A 21,005-nucleotide genomic window follows, 5' to 3' on the forward strand; every position below is an offset into this window, starting at 1 on the left:
GATAAACCCTTCATTCATTTTCAATCCCTTCTAGATAGTCTATATAAGGTGGAGATCTCACACATATAAAACCATGCTCTTCATTACAGTACATGAACATTTTATTAAGCAATACCTAACAAGTAACATGCCAGCAGTCATGGTTGCCCGGTATAATGGTATATTATAGATAGAGGTTAGAGGATGCAAAATGGTTGTGGCGGAACCAATGCTCGTTCTGGTGCTTTATATTTGCACTGTGGGTTTTTCCCTTGCCCTTCGTCTATTGTACCCACTCCCCGTACGAAAAGGAGCTCCTTGGATTCTTGAACGGGGACCACCCTGATATCCCATTTAGAATGCTGGTAGAACGTTCAAGTAGAGCGTTTTCACCTCTAGCGTAGTTGCAAGACTGCAAGGGAGGCAATTAATGAGTGCTTCCCTGGGTGGCCACCATTTCGTACAGACGAATGCCAGCCAGGGTGAGCATTCGTGGATTGCCTTGTAAGATGAAAAATATGTAATTTACATATTATTATTATTATTATTATTGGCATTTATATAGCGCCAACAAATTTCATAGCGCTTTACAAGTTGAGAGCGTGATGAAGACCAAGACCATCTTCAGAGAGGTAGACATCAACAGTTTTATCGTAAAGGACAGCTGCAATTAATGAATTAAGAAGACTGCACAGAGTTGGAGAAATACAACAAACAGACAGAAACCATAAAATGAAAAATTCTGGAAAAGAATTACAGTAACAGCAGCACAAGAGTCAGTGAAAATAAATGTAGAGATCCTCGTCACTGAGAAATAAAATAAAGGCAAGCGCCACTTGCTTTGTCAAGTATAATATTTTCAAAATACTCAACTTACATGTCTTACCTTTCATATTTAATGGTCCATTCTCACCACGTGACCCTCAATGAAAGATGATCAGCACTTGTGCAAGAATTACATCGCTGCATAGATTAAAGGGAAAATGAGGGAATTGACAATCTGCCAATGCCAAGATCCTGAAAATGTCGACACAAAAGTTCAAGGAAAAAATAACTTTGTATAACAAAAAATACTTTGGAGGACAACTAAGAGTCATAGATTTTGGGCTGGGAGGACAAAAAAAAAAAATGGGTTAGCCGGCGACAGAGCTGCTTTAAGCTAGGCATGACAAATCAATTTTATGGAGTTGAATCATTGCTGCGTTATTTTGTTGGTAGCTAAGTAAACATCTATTATGGATATCCAGAGTAGAGGAGCATTATTTCTTAAAGGAACACTATAGTCACCTAAACAACTTTAGCTTAATGAAGCAGTTTTTGTGTGTAGATCATGCTTCTCAAGTTTCACTGCTCAATTATCTGCCATTTAAGAGTTAAATCAATTTGTTTCTGTTTATGCAGCCCTTGCCACACCTCACCTGGCTATGATTGACACAGCCTGCATGAAAAAAAACTGGTTTCACTTTCAGTCAGATGTAATTTACCTTAAACAATTGTATCTCTTTCTCTGTAAATTGAACTTTAATCACATACAGGAGGCTTTTGCAGAGTCTAGCAAGCTATTAACATAGCAGGGATTAAGAAAATCCAAATTAAACAGAACTTGAAACAGAGGAAAGATAAACTGTAGATGACTCTTTACAGGAAGTGTTTAGGAAGGCTTTGCAAGACACATGCAGGGAGGTGTGACTAGGGTTCATAAACAAAATGATTTAACTCCTAAATGGCAGAGAATTGAGCAGTGAGAATGCAGGGGCATGATCTATACACCAATTCATATTCATACTTGCCACTGGATGATAAGAGCACAAATGTACAGAACATGTGTTCTCTTTTTTTGTCTTTCTTAATTTTGCAGCAAAATAATCAAGTTTTTCTTTACCTCACACTAGTTTTGAACGGTACCTAACATGGCAATACAACTTAATCTTAAATGACAGAGGAATCAAATTTTATCTATACATTGTTTTAGCATGATTGCTAGAAATTCTCTAAAATCAGAGGTTAAAAAACAGACCTCGGCCCCATCTAAGTTACTTCAGTTTGTGCAGATCAGCACCGAACTAAGAAGGCTGTGCTTTGTTATCGGGGAAGCCATCCTTGATAAAACCCTTTTCATTTAGTTTATAAACAGATTGATCATTTTAAAAGCAAATTGAAAGCAGTTCTATTTTAATTTAAGGAAGAGTGCCCTTTTAATGGAACTACTTCCACTCTGAATTCAGATGACCGAATTTGGACCCAACAGAATGGTATTTTACCATTGAACATTTGATCAGTATTTATGACTGTAAACATTCGGTTACTTTTGAGCATTTGGTTGCACATTTTAAATAGTCAGTCTGGGTGATCCTTGATTTATTTAATCAATGTTATGGTTGTCCCCTAAGAAATAAGGTGAGTTTTAAACTTTTATAGGGGGGCTAAAGGGGAGCAAGCCACCTAAATGCAAGTTTGTGTTCCTAACCCTATAGTGTTCCTTTAAAGGTACTCTCCAGTGCCAGGAAAACTTATCTGTTTTCCTGGCACTGCAGGACCCTGCAGTGCCCCTCTCCCTCCCAGCCCCCATCCTATGTTGTTGAAGGCGTTAAAACCCCTTCAGTGACTTACCTGAATCCAGCGCTGATGTCCCTTGGCACTGGGTCAGGCTCAACCCATGCTCCTTCCCCGCCGACGGGGGAGACCTAATGCGCATGAGCGGCAATGGTTGCGCACGCATTAGACCTCCCCATAGGAAAGCATTATTCAATGCTTTCATATGGGGATTCTGGCAACGCTGGAGTTCCTCATGCATAGTGACGTCCAGCATAGTTTAAAACACTTTTCATATTTTTAGAATATGAGTGATAGACCGCCATTAGAGGAGGACGTAACCCTGCAAGGCAATTATTGCAGGTTTTATAAACTTGCACGGTTAAGGGTGGTGGAAGTTGGCACCCAGACCACTCCAATGGGCAGAAGTGGTCTGAGTGCCTGGAGTGTCATATTCAGCAGATAGAAACAAGCACCCCATCATCTTGATACTTCACAAGCTGTCACTGGTGAGTTCTAGTTCCTTAGAATGTCCCTTTAACTTTGCAGATTAGTCAGACAATTTTATTAGCTTACTCTTCTCTTCTTAGTAATTGTGAAAGAGGTATGCATGTCTGTGTAATAGAGAAAGTGGAGTCTATTCCCAGATCTCAGATTTACAATAGCAAATCTGATCAATTAAATGTAGCTCAGTTCTCTTCATTTCAGAGGATACATTTTCCCCTGAGCTTCTACTTATTCATAATTGAAACCATAATAAGTTAAATGAATCCTTTATTTTCGAATGGATTTCATTGCCAACACTAGACTCTTTGAAGATAGGTCAGAAGAATTACAACAGAATCATAAATAAATGACATATCATTTCATCTACTAAATAAAAGCAAGGCTACCAACAGTCGCCATTTTCGGGTTCCTGTGCGAATGTTTTGATTTAGTTTTCTGATTTACGGTCCTCGGGCAGTACAGCACAAGTACATCATTAGACGTCAGCCAGATCCACCTATTATGATTAGGGGGTCGGACGGGAGGCTGTATAGCTTGAGCAAGTGGGACCACACAATTAAATACCTCCCAATAATGGGAGGTATGTAAACAGTAAGAGTCATACTTGGAGGGTTGATTTAGGGCTGGGTTATCATTTATTTTATTTATTTATTATTGCTATTTATAAAGCGCCAACAGATTCTGCAGCGCTGTACAATTAGCAGGATAAAGATTGGGAGTAATGTCAGCGTGACTTGGAGTTATGGAGTTATGGGTGCAAATTCTATGGATGGGGAGGGGGAGGGTGAAGGGAATTCACTTGCAATTCAGATGCTTGTGAATAGTCAAATTAGCAAACTTATTCAGTGATCTGGATATTATAACAGCAATTCGACTTCACGTTGAAATATGGGTGAAATAATCAAATCTGCCTTTTATGAGAAGCCTGATGAGCTTCACATAGGAAGCTTTTGAGTGCAATGCTAGCTAATGAAATGTGACTGCTTTGCTAGTGTTTAGTAAACAGACCCATGTTGCACACAGACAGGAGAAACCTCAGAGTCTGCATGTATGTCTAAGAGAGTTTATGAGCTTTATTAACAAAACTCTGAATTCTAGCGAATAGAAAGCCAAATGGCAAAAAAAAAAAAAAAACTAGTTGATTTGCAAAACATTTTCCCAGCGCTGCTGCTGTCACAGCTTGGCTGTACTAGACTTATGTATCCTATTCATATTACTATTTGGAGTTTAGTAATTAACCTTTGCATGTCCTCTGTATAGGTAGAGTGCAGGTGTATGTGTCAGGGAGAGAGAGCGTCACTGTGGTTTTTGTATGCATGAATGGACCTCTCTCAGTGTCTGTGTGCTGTTACGAGGAAGAAAAAAAAGAAGTTTTTTTTAAAAAAAAAATTGGAAGAGTAAACAAGGGATCCCACAAATGTTTGCTCATAGTCTTTCAATTGCTGGGAATAGCCTTGCTTGACACCTCTATCCCTGCTACTAGGTCAGGAGCACTCAGTAACTGTGACCTCTGAGCAGGCTGTAGCAGATAACATTCAGACACTCTCCACAACATGAAGTGACCAGAGCTCTGAGCTTAGACCATACAGCATTATCTGTACACACACACACACCCAACTGATGTAAGCCACGCCCATCTGGGGCTAACATTCTAAATCACGCCCACCTCGAGTGTATTCTCTGTGTGGCTTGTTCTTACAGAGGGGCTCGCTCCTTAGCCCCGCCCACCCTGTGAGCAGCATGCTCCCTGTGTGTGCACAGCATGTGTGTGACCACCCCTGCAGGCTGTAACCCAGGGCTAGCAGCCACAGAGAGCTGCTCTCAGAGAGGAGGCATGTACACCAGCCGTGAACTACACCAAGCCCTGCAAATCCCGCATCAATGGCACTTTCTGTAGCTGTACCATGAATGCACTTTATGCGACCTGACTACTGATGACTGGGATTTGTTTCTCGTCTAATCTACGTATAGGATGCGCTGGGAATTTAAGGGAACCACTTCACTAGACGTGTTTTATTTTGTTCCAGAAAGGTGAGATGAACAACTTTTCACTTGATCTGGAATGTGTTATGAGAATGGTAATTAGTGTTGGTATTTGGCAGAGAGAGATCGCTTATAAGAGGAGTTTGTGTTTAGGATACACTTTTTGTACGAGAGTTACATTGTGTAATCTCCATAGGTAAAAGAATGTGCAACACGTCCTGCCAATCAAACGGTTAAACTAGGTGGTCTCCGTTAAGTAAGGGGGATTCAGTCTACTGATCCAGTCCTGACTTCATTTTAAACTCGAATGTTTCGTTTTCCCTTTAAATTTCAATCAATCTAAAACTTTTTATATCGGCTAAAATCTAAAAGGTACTTTTTTTATTTTATTTTCTATTTCTATCAACACAGACTGTTGACATCGTAGACAGCGCTACGGAATTTGCTGGCGCTATATAAATAATACAATTATTAATAATCCATTAGTTTGATGTATTTGCTCATTGAATGTAACGTTTACACGTCCAGACTGCTTCCCGGGGTCCTAGTACTCAATGTTTCATAAGGGAGGTGGCATTATTACATGGGCAACTCCTTGCAATTCCTTGTTCAGTGCACCACAAGTAACTGTTGAGTGAATAATCCCCTTTTCGTGCTTGTGTTGGTCAATTAAGAATATAGTGCAATATGTTATATTCTTATACATTTTATAATCTTGGCTGTAGACTGACTTATTTGTGTTTTATGTTTCATGCCAGTCTTGTGAATGATGCACTACGTTTTATGATGTAATATTAAACATTACTCTTAATTGTGTAGTTTAGAGAAGCGATTTTGGAAATTATGTTATCACGGCTTTTAAATTAAAAATAAAATAAAAAATGTGACACAGTTGCTATTTGTTTTGAAAGAATTTGAGAAACTCAGACCTAGACAACTTGGCAAGGGTAAAGCAATTTTGCAAATGCGTTCTATGTAGCAGAATAAATATGTTGGGTGTATCAAGGAGGTATGCGGCATGGATTGGGAACTATGTCTAGAATTCAGAAACCAAACAACATAATAGGAAATCATGGGGGAAGTCCTTGATCCATACATTTGCACACGAATTACTACAATACCACTAGTGTGAGCAGTAACCTTTCAATTGTGCTCCGAATCCTAGGGTTTGTTAAGATCCTTTGTAAAGAACAGTGCATAGCTTTCTAATAATGGATACAATCACCTCAATTGCTTTCTAGAATACAAGGTGTGCTCAAGTAAATGCATGCACAGATGTGTTATTTCCTGCTCTGCTGTCAAAACAAAGGGGGAAAAAAGGGTCATATAATTGTATTTACTTAGCACTGTAAGCTTTAAATTGGATTTAGCATGACTATATGCTGTTGTAGCCAAGTTATATGCATGTCTTTATATAAATGGTAGTTTTGCAGTCACTGATTCCAAAATCTTTAACCCATGTCTCTTGAAGAAATGCACTGATTTCGCAAGTAGCAATTGACACGTCAACGATGTTAACTATTCGTCATATAGTGCACTTACAATTATTTAAAGTTATTTTAAGTTATAATGTAAATAAATGTACACTTTTTTTTTTTTTTTTTTTTTTTTTTTACTGTGTTCATAAAACAGCTTTTCTTTCTTCAGCAATCATTATTTCCATACATTTTTGCTTTAATGGGTCTTATGTTTTAGGGGGGAGGAGGGAGTGGGGTAGGGTTCAAACCTCACAGATAATGATCTATAACAAGTTTGTAGTAAAGTATATTCGACTATAAATTGCAATCCCACGATAATTTGGATCTGTTTAATTTAACTTGTGCTTGGTTCACTGTTGTTTCGATGTGATTGTGGACAATTCACTAAACAGTGAATTGCTTAGCTGTAGTCACAGCTTGACTTTTTTTTTTTTTATCCAGAATTTTACAATTTCATTTTTCTCGCTACACTTCACTGTTTAGTGAATAACCTACGCTGTGACAGTTTATCATATTATTTTTTTTTAAAAGGGTTTAAAATCATTTCTGAATGTTGCATTTATACTTCTTTTCTTTTTAATTTATCATTTAAAATAATTAATACATACATTGGGGGTTATTCACTAAGCAGTGATTTGTGATCAATGTTGAACTGGGAAACTATGCTAGTATAGGGAAGTTGGAAAATGAGTTTAATTGTAAAATCTTTCCAACTTTTCTATTTTTGTAAATGTTATTGTTTTTGCCTAAATCTTGCACTTCCTTTTTTAGTTCACCACAAGTAACTTAAGTGAATAAACCCCCTTGTAGTGTATTAGTCAACTAAGAGTATAGTGCAATATATTGTGTTTTGGAACATTATAAATCTACAATAGCGCCTGTAAATTGATTTATTTGTGGTTTTTTGTTTCAGAAATTATTGCCAGTATGATTGAGATTTGACCTGAACTGAAATTCGTGGAATACATCACTTTGGAACACCCTCCTAACCCAAGATGGCTTCTGTCTCTGAATTTGTCACTCACCCTATTGGCATGCTGCCACCATCCCAGGTAAGCGTGAACTTTATTGCTTTTATGAAAGGAGGCCATCTATGTGTTATATTATTTGTCTGTATTGAAAAAGGAAAACTAAAAAAACAAATCAGTTGTGTTTATTGCATGTAGTATAAATAGGCTGTCAGCCAGGTGCTCAACCTAAGAGTCTGCTGGTTATTGTATCACAATTCACTGACTAAGCATGGTGGTGAGCTTATTTCTAGATTATGAATTCGTAATTAAGTTCTTACTCCCCCTGAGTTAGACTTATTATATGTGGTTAACCTGGGTCTTTTAGGCCATTTTTTGATTTTTTTTTTTTTATACAGGTTAGTAATTTCTAACCATTGCTAAACCTGTCTGGGAGCTCTGAGTTGCACCAGTAATGAGCTACACTGATTGATTGTGATTTTACCTCGAGGTGGTTTTGTACAGGATGTAAGTAACTTACACCTGACATCCATGTTGATATTTGATGACTACTATGATGGTGGTGTGAAAATTGTATCTACAAACACCTCCATGTATTGAGAGATGGTACTGTGCTTTAATTGATACACACTCTAAAGAGGAACATTATACAATCCATAGCCTGCTCTGCATGCTATTTAAGCATACTGCTTATAACTGTCATCCAGAGTTATTCACAGAACAGGTTTAACCCCTTAAGGACCAAACTTCGGGAATAAAAGGGAATCATGACATGTCACACATGTCATGTGTCCTTAAGGGGTTAACAAGGTGCATAAAAATTCTGTATGGATTTTTTTTATGTGTTTGTTTTATGCTTATTTAAGAATATCTCACGGTTCCAGATATTCAGACCACACATTTATTCTATGGAGTAGCCATTTCACTTCATCCTTTGGATTGAGGTTTCATCTTCTGGATTGGGATTTAGGGACTAAAGGAATTAACTGAAATCACGGTCCTCCTTATGTGGGGGTTGAGATGACAGTTACTTTGTGAGTTCTTTAGAAGGAAGCATTCATCTGAACATGGGAAGACAGTGCATATAAAATGCAATGTTGCAGCATGTAAATGGAATAAAAGTTCCCAGTAGGCTGCAGGACAACATCACCCATACCTTTATACCACCATGACCCTCCCTTTAGTGTTAACAAAAGGTTTGATGAATTCATGTACTTATGCCCATTTTGAGCCCTCTATTTGCATGCAGAAATAGAAATCAGGCAGTATTTTTCCACTCTTCAATCATTATGGTGATCCTGCCCCACTGTAGCCTTGTCTTCCTATACTATGTTGACAAGAATAGGTCAAGGCACACATACAGCTCATTCTATTAGCTGAGAGAGAATGAATTAATCCATGTTTTCTTCAGAATCCTCTTATTATTAAAGTGTTGCCTCCCCACCCTGAATTTAACTTATTGCTTTTCTTTATGTGAAATCTATGGAATATAATGGTAGACTTTCAGGAGGACACTTATTTCCGAGATCCTACTGTCACAACACTGATAAAGGCGATTATGTTGGTCTTTATAAACTTCCTGTCTGTATGTGCATAAACATTTACATGTTGTCCTGTAAAGATCTCATTGTTGCTGTTGAGCAATTTACAGTAAAGGGGAATTCTAAGCACCAAAACCACTCGATCTTGATGTAGTGGTTTTGGTAAACATAAGTTATTTTTTTTTTCCTCACAATAAAACCATTGTCATTTCTAAGATTCATAAGATCACTAGTCCATTTGTATCACAAGCTATGCTTTGATTTAAAAAAAAAAATAGCTGTTCATTTTATCCATCGCTAAAGGTACCTGAATTATGAAGTCTTTTTAAAGTCCAACTTGAGATATGGAAATTCTGCCATATAGCATTTTTCAATGTATGTAAACATATGATTGCACAATAAAGCTACCAAATTATCTGTGAAGTCCTGTGAGTGCACCTTCCTTGATATTTATATTTTGGACACACGTGCATTTGAAATTCTAACAAGAGTAGCAGTGTCTTTTGTTTAAAATATTGTTTATCTTACTGCTAGTATATTATTAATTTACTATTTACGATATGTTGGCTTGTTCAACAAGTTCCTCTTCAAATGGTGCAGTAGACATTGCTTACCTAGATTTCAGTAAGGCTTTTGACACTGTTGCACATAGAAGGCTTATCAATAAACTGCAATCTTTGAGTTTGGATTCCAATATTGTTGAATGGGTAAGGCAGTGGCTGAGTGACAGGCAACAGAGGGTTGTAGTCAATGGAGTATATTCGAAGCTTGGGCTTGTCACCAGTGGGGTACCTCAGGGATCTGTACTTGGACTAATTCTCTATTCTCTCTATTCTTTAATATTTTTATTAGTGATATTTCAGAAGGACTTGATGGTAAGGTATGTCTTTTTGTTGATGATACTAAGATATGTAACAGGGTTGATGTTCCAGGAGGGATAAGCCAAATGGCAAATGATTTAGGTAAACTAGAAAAATGGTCAGAGTTGTGGCAACTGACATTTAATGTGGATAAGTGCAAGATAATGCATCTTGGACGTAAAAACCCAAGGGCAGAGTACAGAATATTTGATAGAGTCCTAACCTCAACATCTGAGGAAAGGGATTTAGGGGTGATTATTTCTGATGACTTAAAGGTAGGCAGACAATGTAATAGAGCAGCAGGAAATGCTTGCAGAATGCTTGGTTGTATAGGGAGCGGTATTAGCAGTAGAAAGAGGGAATCGCTCATGCCATTGTACAGAACACTGGTGAGACCTCGCTTGGAGTATTGTACGCAGTACTGGAGACCGTATCTTCAGAAGGATATTGATACTTTAGAGAGAGTTCAGAGAAGGGCTACTAAACTGGTTCATGGATTGCAGGAAAAAACTTACTGGGAAAGGTTAAAGGATCTTAACATGTATAGCTTGGTGGAAAGACGAGACAGGGGGGATATGATAGAAACATTTAAATACATAAAGGGAATCAACACAGTAAAGGAGGAGACTATATTTAAAAGAAGAACAACTACCACAACAAGAGGACCGTCTTAAATTAGAGGGGCAAAGGTTTAAAAATAATATCAGGAAGTACTACTTTACTGAGAGGGTAGTGGATGTATGGAAAAGCCTTCCAGCTGAAGTGGTAGAGGTTAACACAGTAAAGGAGTTTAAGCATGCATGGGATAGGCATAAGGTTATCCTAACTATAAGATAAGGCCAAGGACTAATGAAAGTATTTAGAAAATTGGGCAGACTAGATGGTCCGAGTGGTTCTTATCTGCTGTCACATTCTATGTTTCTATGGACACTACGGATACCTAAAGCATTTTAGCTTGCTGGAGTGCTTTATGTGTTAAGAGTGTGTCCTCTTTTTTTTTTTCTTCTCCATTTTACAAAGAGAGCAGATTTCAATACAAATTAGCACCTTCGTAAATTAACCTTGTTACACCCCCCCAGCTTTCAAATAGACAACAGGTCCTGTTACTTTCTGATTGTTCCTCAACTCAAGAAGCAGATAATTGTCCAGGGCACCTGCCTTGCAAAGATCTACTTTTGCAAACTGTTTTTAGATATACTTCAAATGAAAAAAAAATCATAATTGAATGCATGCATGTTTTTATTTTAGGCATATCTATTAGACAGTGATTTATCCTTTTTTATTTTTATTTTATTTTATTTAGACTAATCCTTCCAATAATGCAATCCAACTCTCAGCAGTAACTCTCTCTAATGGGAGACATCCCTTCCTATGGGCATAAAAAGCTTGCATGCAACAACTTTACAATTACTATTATTTGTATGGCGCCAACTAATTCTGCAGGACTGTACAATAGAAAACTAGACAAACATATAATTCTAACAAAACATGCACAACATACAGGAACAGTAGGTGAAGTGGCCCTGCCCAACAAGCTCACAATCTAATCTCAAAATTCTAAAACTGAGAATTGTGTGACTTATACTTCATTTATCTTAACGTTTTACCCTTGCTGTTGGATTTACAGATATCTTTTTTGGGGTTTCTAAAATACAAGGATAGTTTTTTGAGAATTCTTAAAAGTTTTTTTTTTCTTCTACAGACCCATTGACCCATCATGTTTATAGACCTTTGACATTTGCACAGTCTATTCTCATTTTCAGTATGTTGGCCACCCAGTGGGGATTCCCTGCTTCTTTTGGACAAAGTAAACAAATTGTGAAAAGTGCCTAAGCCAAAGGACAGTTAAATAGTGGAATAAGGCTTAAAGGTGTTGCTGCTGAATTAAGAGGAATTACTGTGGTTTACAGATGACTGAAATCTTTCATATTCTGTAATGGTGTCCTTTCACTAGCACTGTTTGTGTGTTAGTCCGTATATTCTACAGTGTGTACGCAGTTGTGGTTAGTTGAATTGTGCTGAGGGGTACAAGGCTGTTTTGTTTGTCCCGTGTAATAGCTCTCTATAGAGACTTTGCTGATGTCCATGGCTATTATAGACTAAACAAAAGCCCATGAGTCACTTGCTCTTGTGACTGATATTTTATGTGCATGAATTTTTGCCACAGCTGTGTTTTAAAGTGTTGTGTAATCTGGTCCCATATGTTTGTAATTTTGCATACATTGTAAGACTCCATATTCTGAGCAGCTATGTACAATTATAAGCACATGGTCTGTGTGCGTGTATACATACATACATACATACAAACACAGTATTTCTGAGAAATCATAGTCCACAATGTCTTTTTAGCCTTAATTGTGCACATCACTAAAACTTGCTTTTTGTGTGAATACATACTGATGTATTTGAGTGTTTTTGTATTCCATACATAAAACATTATTATTAATAATAATAATAATAATAATAATAATATTTATTGGTATTATAATAAATTTATGATATTTTTAGTGTAAATTTCACCCAGGTAGATGTCGAGTTGCCTGCAGAAATGTACAGCAAAGTATTCTGGATGTTGTGGTTCAACTTCTATCTTGCTACATTAGATTATTATTATTATTATTATTATTACCATTTATATAGTGCCAACAGATTCCGTATCGCTTTACAATATTATGAGCGGGGGGATGTAACTATAAAAAGAGGACAATTACAAGAAAACTTACAGGAACGATAGGTTGAAGAGGACCCCGCTCAAACAAGCTTACAGTCTATAGGAGGTGGGGTATATAACACATTAGGACAGGAAATAGCAATCAAATAAGGTGGGAGTGAAGCAGAGCTGGAGGACAGAGTAGAGTGTAACCCTTTAGGAGAGCGCAAGAAACAGGTATGATTGAAGACTAGGGGAGAGTCTGATGGCGGTAGGCAGGCTATTCCATAGGAAGGGAGCAGCCCGCGAGAAGTCCTGCAAGAGTGAGTTGGCCATACGGGTGCAGATAGGAGAAGGACAGGGGCAGAGCGGAGAGACCGATAATTGTTCAATAAAAGTATTTCCACTTATATGCTTGCCTTTTTCTGTTAAAATGTAATTGTTTTAAAAGCTAAATGGGGTAGGAAACTCTTATTTCTTAGGCAGTGAAATTAATGATTTTAAAAGCTACACCGTCATAAATTGTGTCATCTAACGCCTTTTATTCCCATAAAATGAAACGGTTTATTTTAGAGAGATGCTCTAAGCACCAAAACAACCTGATTAAGTGGTTTTAGTGCTTAGTATGTGCTCCTGCAGTCTCACTTCATTATTCTCTGCGATTTAGGAATAATGTAGGCCGTTCTACGTCATCTTAAAAATAATTAGCTTTAATTTTGGTGTGAGCAAGGATAAATCCTAATTTGCACTTGGGAGACCCAGGTGTACACTGACATGGGGGGGTTGAGCTGTATGCAGCGCTCAAAGTGAGTACTGCATAGAACTCTTTAGATCCATTGAAATTACCCCATAAGAACGTTTGCAGCAATAATCAGTACAGGTCCATGCAGCTGAACTGGAATCATAGCTGACAGATATTACTAGTTTGGCTTTTTTTGGCCTTGAATTTTAAATTCACTTTGCATGCACATTGAATTAGCACTTATATTAAATAACCCTAAACCTGTTGCTATTCTAATTTTCGTATTTACCTTTTGCTTGCTTTATTACCAAAGTGCAGTAAGACAGACATATTTGTCTTTTAGTTACACAACAGCTTACTCTTACTGAGGTTACCACCATAGGACAGCTGTGCAGTCTGAGGACATGCGCTATCAGCATTCAGTCCATCCAATCACAAGCAGCTGCTTGACATGGCATGCAGTACTGAGATTCAACAGTTATTTTCACATGAAAACTGCACTGGGGTCCTTAAAATATATTTGCTGTACATGCCTTTTAGTCATTAAGACAATGTTTGAGTGCTATTACTTTTGAGAGAGAGCTGCAAGGAAAAAAAGCCAAGTACTTCAATGGGAGGATGTTTATGAGCTATATAACTGAACGAACGGTAATGACTGTTGATGATGCTTAAATGTCTGTGTGCCTTCTTACCCTTTAGTAAATTTCACTTTGCTGCAATGGGGGCTTAATAGAATATGGGACAATATGCAGAGCATAATATGATTGCAGATATTTTGATTCAATGCCTATAGGATTTGACACTTTGTAATCAATGCCTGCTCTTTTTGCTTAAAATAAGATAATGCCAGCAAATCACATGCTTTTAGCAGAATTCGTGTTTTCAAATAGTAGTCAGAAAAGTCAAAGTATGATTCAAATAGAAAGTTTGGATATAAGCAAAAATCTATATATATATATATATATATATATATATATATATATATATATATATATATATATATATATATATATATATATATATATATATATATATATATATATATATATATATATATTTTTTTTTTTTTTTTTTTTTTTTTTTTGCCCGTAGTTGCAAGTCTGTTGTTAATGCACATCAGTTTATTAGTCAATAAAAGGCATTGGTCTTTTAACTATTGAATAGCCAGACAGTTGAGATATTTGCAAGTTGGCACATAGACTGTTATGACTGTGTTGAAAATGCTATCTATCTCTTTTAAAACTAACTTACAGTGCAAACTTTGTTTAAATACTATCTCTCTCTTTTAAAACTAGCTCACAGTGCAAACTTTGTTTTTCAGCTTTTAAAAGACTGTATATTTCAAAGGGCAATCTCTTTCAGACTTGCTTTGAAGTCTCAAATAGTCTTGAGGAGTTCCAGGCCTGGGTGTAAGTGAAAAAAATATTTTTTTGCTGTGCTCCACAGGGGGGTCATTAGGGCCTTGGTTATTTCACTGGTGATAAATGTTTGCAGGCCTCTCTTGTCTGTGCCTGGAAGGTTTCTTGGGTACATTTGACATCACAGGCAAATTGTTTATTTACTAACAAATTAATTGCTTTCAGCATTGTCCTTTACTCCCCCACACATTCTTATCTCTCTCTTGAGAAAGAATTCTTAGGTAGTTAGTTCTTTGCTACAAAAAGCAATTCAATTTTATTTTTATTTTATTTTTTTTATTGCTACAAATTCTCATTTTAGGGTGGTGTCCGCTGCTTTTCTGTTTAATAAGTAGAGTAGCAAGTAGATGATGGTGTTTTAAGATGAATAAAATGAGTAAAGGGCCCTGCTCAAAGAAGTATGCACTCTAAAACCGTGTTTCTCAATCTTTTAAGGAGAAAATCTTAAGTAACCCAGTTTTTCTGTCTCTTTTTAAAATAAATCTTTTTAAAAGAAATGAAGTAGTATGTATGCAAGAAGGAATGTATAAACTGTTAATCTGAAGTATAAAAGTCACAATAAAAATATAATACACACATAATAGTTATACACAGAGGACACTGCTAAACTCACATTTACACATAAAAGAAAGTGACACACACATACACATTCTCTCAAACACACTCACACATTGTTTTTTTTAAAAGGAACACTACAGTGACAGGAATACAAACACGTGTTCCTGTCACCATAGCTCTGAAAACACTATTTAGGTACCCAGCCCCCCCGTCAGGGCTGACTCTGCCCATTCTGCCTCCTTGGCTGAGTTAATCAAATTTGATCTCAGGCAATCCAATGCTTTCCCACAGGTAAGGACTGGGAGGCTGATACTCACACACAGAAAAACACCATTCTCTGCCAATTATCATCTCCTTATGAGGAACGTTCAGCACCTCCATGCAGGGTATGGAGAGAAGCACTGACCCAGGAAGCACCTCTAGTGGCCACCTGAGTGACTGGCACAGATGAAAATGCAGTGTTCACATTAGACTGCTTGCAGGGCCAGGCAGTTGACACCAGAACAACTATTTTAAACTGTAGTTGTACTGGTGACTATAGTGTCACTTTAAGTCCACCCAGCCTCCCTACCTTTGGGAAAGCTGGAGTTAATCCTTTCCTCTGGGTCCAGTGGGCATACTTTTCCTGGGGTCTAGTGTGGCTGCTGTCCTCTTCATAACCTACTTTCTCTGCTTCTTCGCACATGGTTTAGTGATGCCAGGGCTGCAGCTATGTCACAACCTAGCTCCCAGTCCCAGGAGGCAGCTGTCTGTGACATGAGGCACACTAAGGCTACTTACCGAGATGTCAGGGGCCTACTCTGCCCAAATACAGTGTACAAGGGTACACATCTAGCACTGCTTCCTCGCTGCCTGGCTACAGCCTTCTCACAGATACTGTATTTGGGCAGAGTAGGCACCTGTTGTCTTGGTAAGCAAGTGTATACTCTGCCTTAACGCACAGCTGGCTGCCTCCTAAGGTCTACTAGGTGGCTTGCCGCCCAGCTCTTGGCATACTCCCCACTTTTGGTGTGTGTACCTCCTGCATCACAGGTTGAGAAACAAGCATCGAAAGAAGGTATAGTTAAACTGATACAGTGTATCGTCCCATTTCTGGCTACTCACACCCTTAAAATGAAATGATTTCTCGTTGTTCATTTGAAATGTTGGGTGGTGTGTGTATGTGATGTAATATACTAAATTGATTTTTGGTCAAAGATTTCATTCAAAGATTAATTGTGTATAATCTTAATTGTGTATAAGGCACAAGAGCAGAAACATGGTGTATAGATCACAAAATCAGGACCCCAGAGCAACAGAAAAAAAGGAATATGGTATGCTCTCGCATTGCCTATACATATAACATTAAGAGAATGCTAACAAATCCTTTCAACTAACATTTCAATATCTGTTGCCAACTGTCAGTCATGATGGTGGTCTGTTATGGTTTAGCCAGCCATCTTCAGAGAAACCTTGGTTTTTGTTGCTCTTTATGGTCATAGAATGGGCAAAGAATGAGTCTGTTTAAGGGACTAGGCACATTCTGTGGTGCAAACATTGCCTCTCTATACCTATATTCCATGATAATTGCCCTGTATACACTGGTAAACAAACTCATAAGTGGCTTCATGAAGTAAATATCCATGATTTAAATTGCCCGATCTATACATAATTTGACCCTTTTTTTCCGAGGTGCAGAATGCAAAATAGATTTTAAGTCAAAATTGGAGATGTAGCCAACTTGTAGGATTTAGTCATTTTGGGCAAAATGTTTAACTTGCTTTTAAATTCCTCACAAATTACAGCAAAAGAGAAGTACATGTTGCTAACCCAAATAAGTCTGAGTCTAATGTAGCTGATAAAAAACATAAATTTATTGAATCATAAACATGAAAAAAGAAGAAAAAATAGAAAATAATAATAAACACACTAGTAAACCAAGAGGAAAAAAATGGAGCTCAGTGAGCTATAAGAGGAGTCTAACTCAGGGCTAGTTTGCAGGTATTGCTGAAGGACATATAGGTGCCCAGTGTATGAGGCACTATGTCTCCAGCCTAAAGCAACTAATCAGCCAATGTATAATACTAAAGACTCCCTCCTGTCCCAATTCAAGTAGCCCACAGGAAACAGACAAGACACAGTAAAGCACTTTGTATCAGTGCTAAAAAGTCACACACTATCTACTGCTATAGGTAGCCGTCCTGTATAGAGAGGGCTAACTAGTAGACAGGAATCCCTTATAAACTTTGCTCAAATACGGCTCCAATTCCCCATGGTTAAATAAACACCCCAAACCGTGCTGAAATTAACAGTGCAGTGATTATAAAATCATCCTATCGCCTAATGCGTTTCGGCGCTACAACAAGCGCCTTTCTCAAAGGCTATCAATGAGGGTGGTCGTTTGAGCGGGTATTTATGTCCTGAGTGACATAGTAAGTGAACCAATCCGGAGATTCCGTGGGCGGCGTTACGTGAACACGCCTACCCAGCGCTATAGTACCGCCCTTCTGTCAGAAGCGCTAATCAGCATGGAGTGGGCGGAGCTACCACGTTTCTGTTCAGATACGCGCAACCGCACCAATCTGAATGCAGTGGGCGGAGCTAAATGCCGAACATGGACACACAATTGTATTGTGTTGCCATGGATACAAGCTTACCATGGTGACACAGTAGCTTGGGCATTAGCTATGTGTACATCTATAGTGAGGGGACGATTATAATATGGATCGGGTTTGTGCATTCTTCAATTTAGTTATCTCGGTGATACTGGCTACACAAAGCATAGAAGGTGGCAGACAAAAGTCTGTCCTGGACTCCAGAATCAGTATAACAACAGAGATGTATATACAAGATGATTATAAATCATCCCAGAAAAATGAGAAGAATAATAGTGATTGTATTTCACAAGGCAGCAGTACATACGAAATGCCCTTTTTAGAGATGTATCACCAAGGGGGTATATATACAGACGTTATGGTTCATAGATTACACTCAGATCAGACAAAGCTCAGTAGCCACATATGTAGAAGATGTAGCTAATAGATCCTCAATGATTCATGATATGACTTATCTATACAATATGGTATTTAAAGTAAATATAGTGAAAAGAAACAAATAAACTAATATATATACACAGTGGAAAAGAAACTAAGATGCAATAAAGGGGGTGAAGGTGAAGCCTTCATTCAGACCATTTGGGGACAAGGTGTCCAGTTTGTGAATCCAAAAGCATTCTCTTCTTCTGAGGGTGAGATCTAAGTCACCACCCCTTTTCCCCATAGTTATCTTTTCAACACCAGCAAATGTAAAACATCTGGGTGAATCACTATGGTTCAATCTGGCATGTCTGGCAACGGGGGTGTCTCTTTCAGATGTGACAGAATGGATATGTTCCATCATGCGTCTTTTTAAGGGGCGTATTGTTTTCCCTACATATTTCTTACCGCATTTGCAAGTAAGAAGGTAGACTACCCCCGCTGAATTACAGTTGAAGAACTGTTTTATTGAGATTTTCAATGTCCCCGAGGAGTCCGTTATGAATTTTGAGTCTCTATCTATGTAGCGACACGCTACACACCGTCCACATTGGTAGGTAGGTACCCTGTACATTAATCCAGTTTTTCTTGTTTACATTGCATTTAGAAAAATGGCTTGGCACCAAAAGGTCCTTGAGGTTTTTCCTCTTTTGGCCGTTATCGAGACTCGTGGGGGGATTACATCTTTAAGATGACGATCTTGTGTAAGCAATGGCCAGAATCTTGCCAAGATCTTTTTCGCTGTGTCCCACCCAGCATCATAATTCGCCACACATCTCTAAAAAGGGCATTTCGTATGTACTGCTGCCTTGTGAAATACAATCACTATTATTCTTCTCATTTTTCTGGGATGATTTATAATCATCTTGTATATACATCTCTGTTGTTATACTGATTCTGGAGTCCAGGACAGACTTTTGTCTGCCACCTTCTATGCTTTGTGTAGCCAGTATCACCGAGATAACTAAATTGAAGAATGCACATTGCAGCACAAACCCGATCCGTATTATAATCGTCCCCTCACTATAGATGTACACATAGCTAATGCCCAAGCTACTGTGCCGCCATGGCAACACAATACAATTGTGTGTCCATGTTCGGCATTTAGCTCCGCCCACTGCATTCAGATTGGTGCGGTTGCGCGTATCTGAACAGAAACGTGGTAGCTCCGCCCACTCCATGCTGATTGGCGCTTCTGACAGAAGGGCGGTACTATAGCGCTGGGTAGGCGTGTTCACGTAACGCTGCCCACGGAATCTCCGGATTGGTTCACTTACTATGTCACTCAGGACATAAATACCCGCTCAAACGACCACCCTCATTGATAGCCTTTGAGAAAGGCGCTTGTTGTAGCGCCGAAACGCATTAGGCGATAGGATGATTTTATAATCACTGCACTGTTAATTTCAGCACGGTTTGGGGTGTTTATTTAACCATGGGGAATTGGAGCCGTATTTGAGCAAAGTTTATAAGGGATTCCTGTCTACTAGTTAGCCGTCTCTATACAGGACGGCTACCTATAGCAGTAGATAGTGTGTGACTTTTTAGCACTGATACAAAGTGCTTTACTGTGTCTTGTCTGTTTCCTGTGGGCTACTTGAATTGGGACAGGAGGGAGTCTTTAGTATTATACATTGGCTGATTAGTTGCTTTAGGCTGGAGACATAGTGCCTCATACACTGGGCACCTATATGTCCTTCAGCAATACCTGCAAACTAGCCCTGAGTTAGACTCCTCTTATAGCTCACTGAGCTCCATTTTTTTCCTCTTGTTTTACTAGTGTGTTTATTATTATTTTCTATTTTTTCTTCTTTTTTCATGTTTATGATTCAATAAATTTATGGTTTTTATCAGCTACATTAGACTCAGACCTGTATCCGATTAAGTGCATCCTAGACCCCTCGGCCTTAGGACCACTTTCCTTTTTTTTCCTTCACAGTATACATTAAGGGTTATCCCCTTCATGGATACGGTCTGGACACTACTGTCCCTGTTTAAGGGATATTTTCTTTTCTGTTTTAACCCAAATAAGGCAAAAGATTTGGTAATAAAAACTAATGAAAATAGGTCTGCAAAATATCACACAAACCGCAGGAAACCAATTACTCACTCCACCATTGCAGTAAATGTGCTGCAAGTTCCTGGTGTCTGAAAAGGCTGCTCAGCGAGTCCTGCCAGGTAAGTTAAGCTACTGTCACTCAGCTTATAGTTAGGGGGATTTTTAGGGTTAGTGTGAGGGTTAAAATTAGGGTTAGGAATTAATTTAGCCTCTCTAAAGTCTTATTCTAACCTTAACCCTACAAGTAATGTTAAAATTAACCCTAGACATAATTGTAAATGTAATGTTTTTTTCCTAGGTGTCATAAATCTGTAAATAAAAAATGACTCCCTAACTTTAATCCTAAATGTTCCATGTCCCAGTGCTGCAGTTACTATGAGCGGAGTTTGACAGTAGCCTTGCTCACCTTGCAGGATCTTGCAGAGCTGCCTTTTCAGACACCGCGATCTGGAAGGAGAAGGAGTAATGCCAGCTGATGCCACATCATCGGGAATGACGCGGTGCTCTCGCGCATGCTCACTGTGTGTCCATTTAGATTTCTGGACCTGCCAGGAGTGCAGCACAGGACACAGCAGATGTCACATCACCGAACCTGAGTGGGTCCCGGAATCTGACAGAATACCAGCAGCAATGCTCCTCCAATTCTGAAAATTCTCACAAAATATCAGTATCGCACTCAAAATAACTTAATGGAATAAAAAAGAGATATCTGGAGA

The 21,005-nt window shown here is 38.3% G+C and overlaps 1 protein-coding gene across 4 annotated transcripts in view; it reads left to right on the forward strand.

Moving 5' to 3' along the window:
* Positions 1-21,005, forward strand: part of LPAR1 (lysophosphatidic acid receptor 1) — a 163,577-nt gene that overhangs the window by 102,195 nt on the left and 40,377 nt on the right. For 3 of the 4 annotated variants that reach the window (XM_063455258.1, XM_063455256.1, XM_063455259.1), the window contains exon 2: positions 7,393-7,531. In XM_063455258.1, the coding sequence (XP_063311328.1) occupies positions 7,475-7,531 (57 nt within the window). In that variant the 5' untranslated portion in view covers positions 7,393-7,474. Of the gene's footprint in view, positions 1-4,697; positions 5,050-7,392; positions 7,532-21,005 lie in introns of those variants that run through there. The other variant, XM_063455257.1, reaches the window with a different exon arrangement.

This window comes from Pelobates fuscus, chromosome 5, assembly GCF_036172605.1.
Source record: "Pelobates fuscus isolate aPelFus1 chromosome 5, aPelFus1.pri, whole genome shotgun sequence".
NCBI lineage: Eukaryota > Metazoa > Chordata > Amphibia > Anura > Pelobatidae > Pelobates > Pelobates fuscus.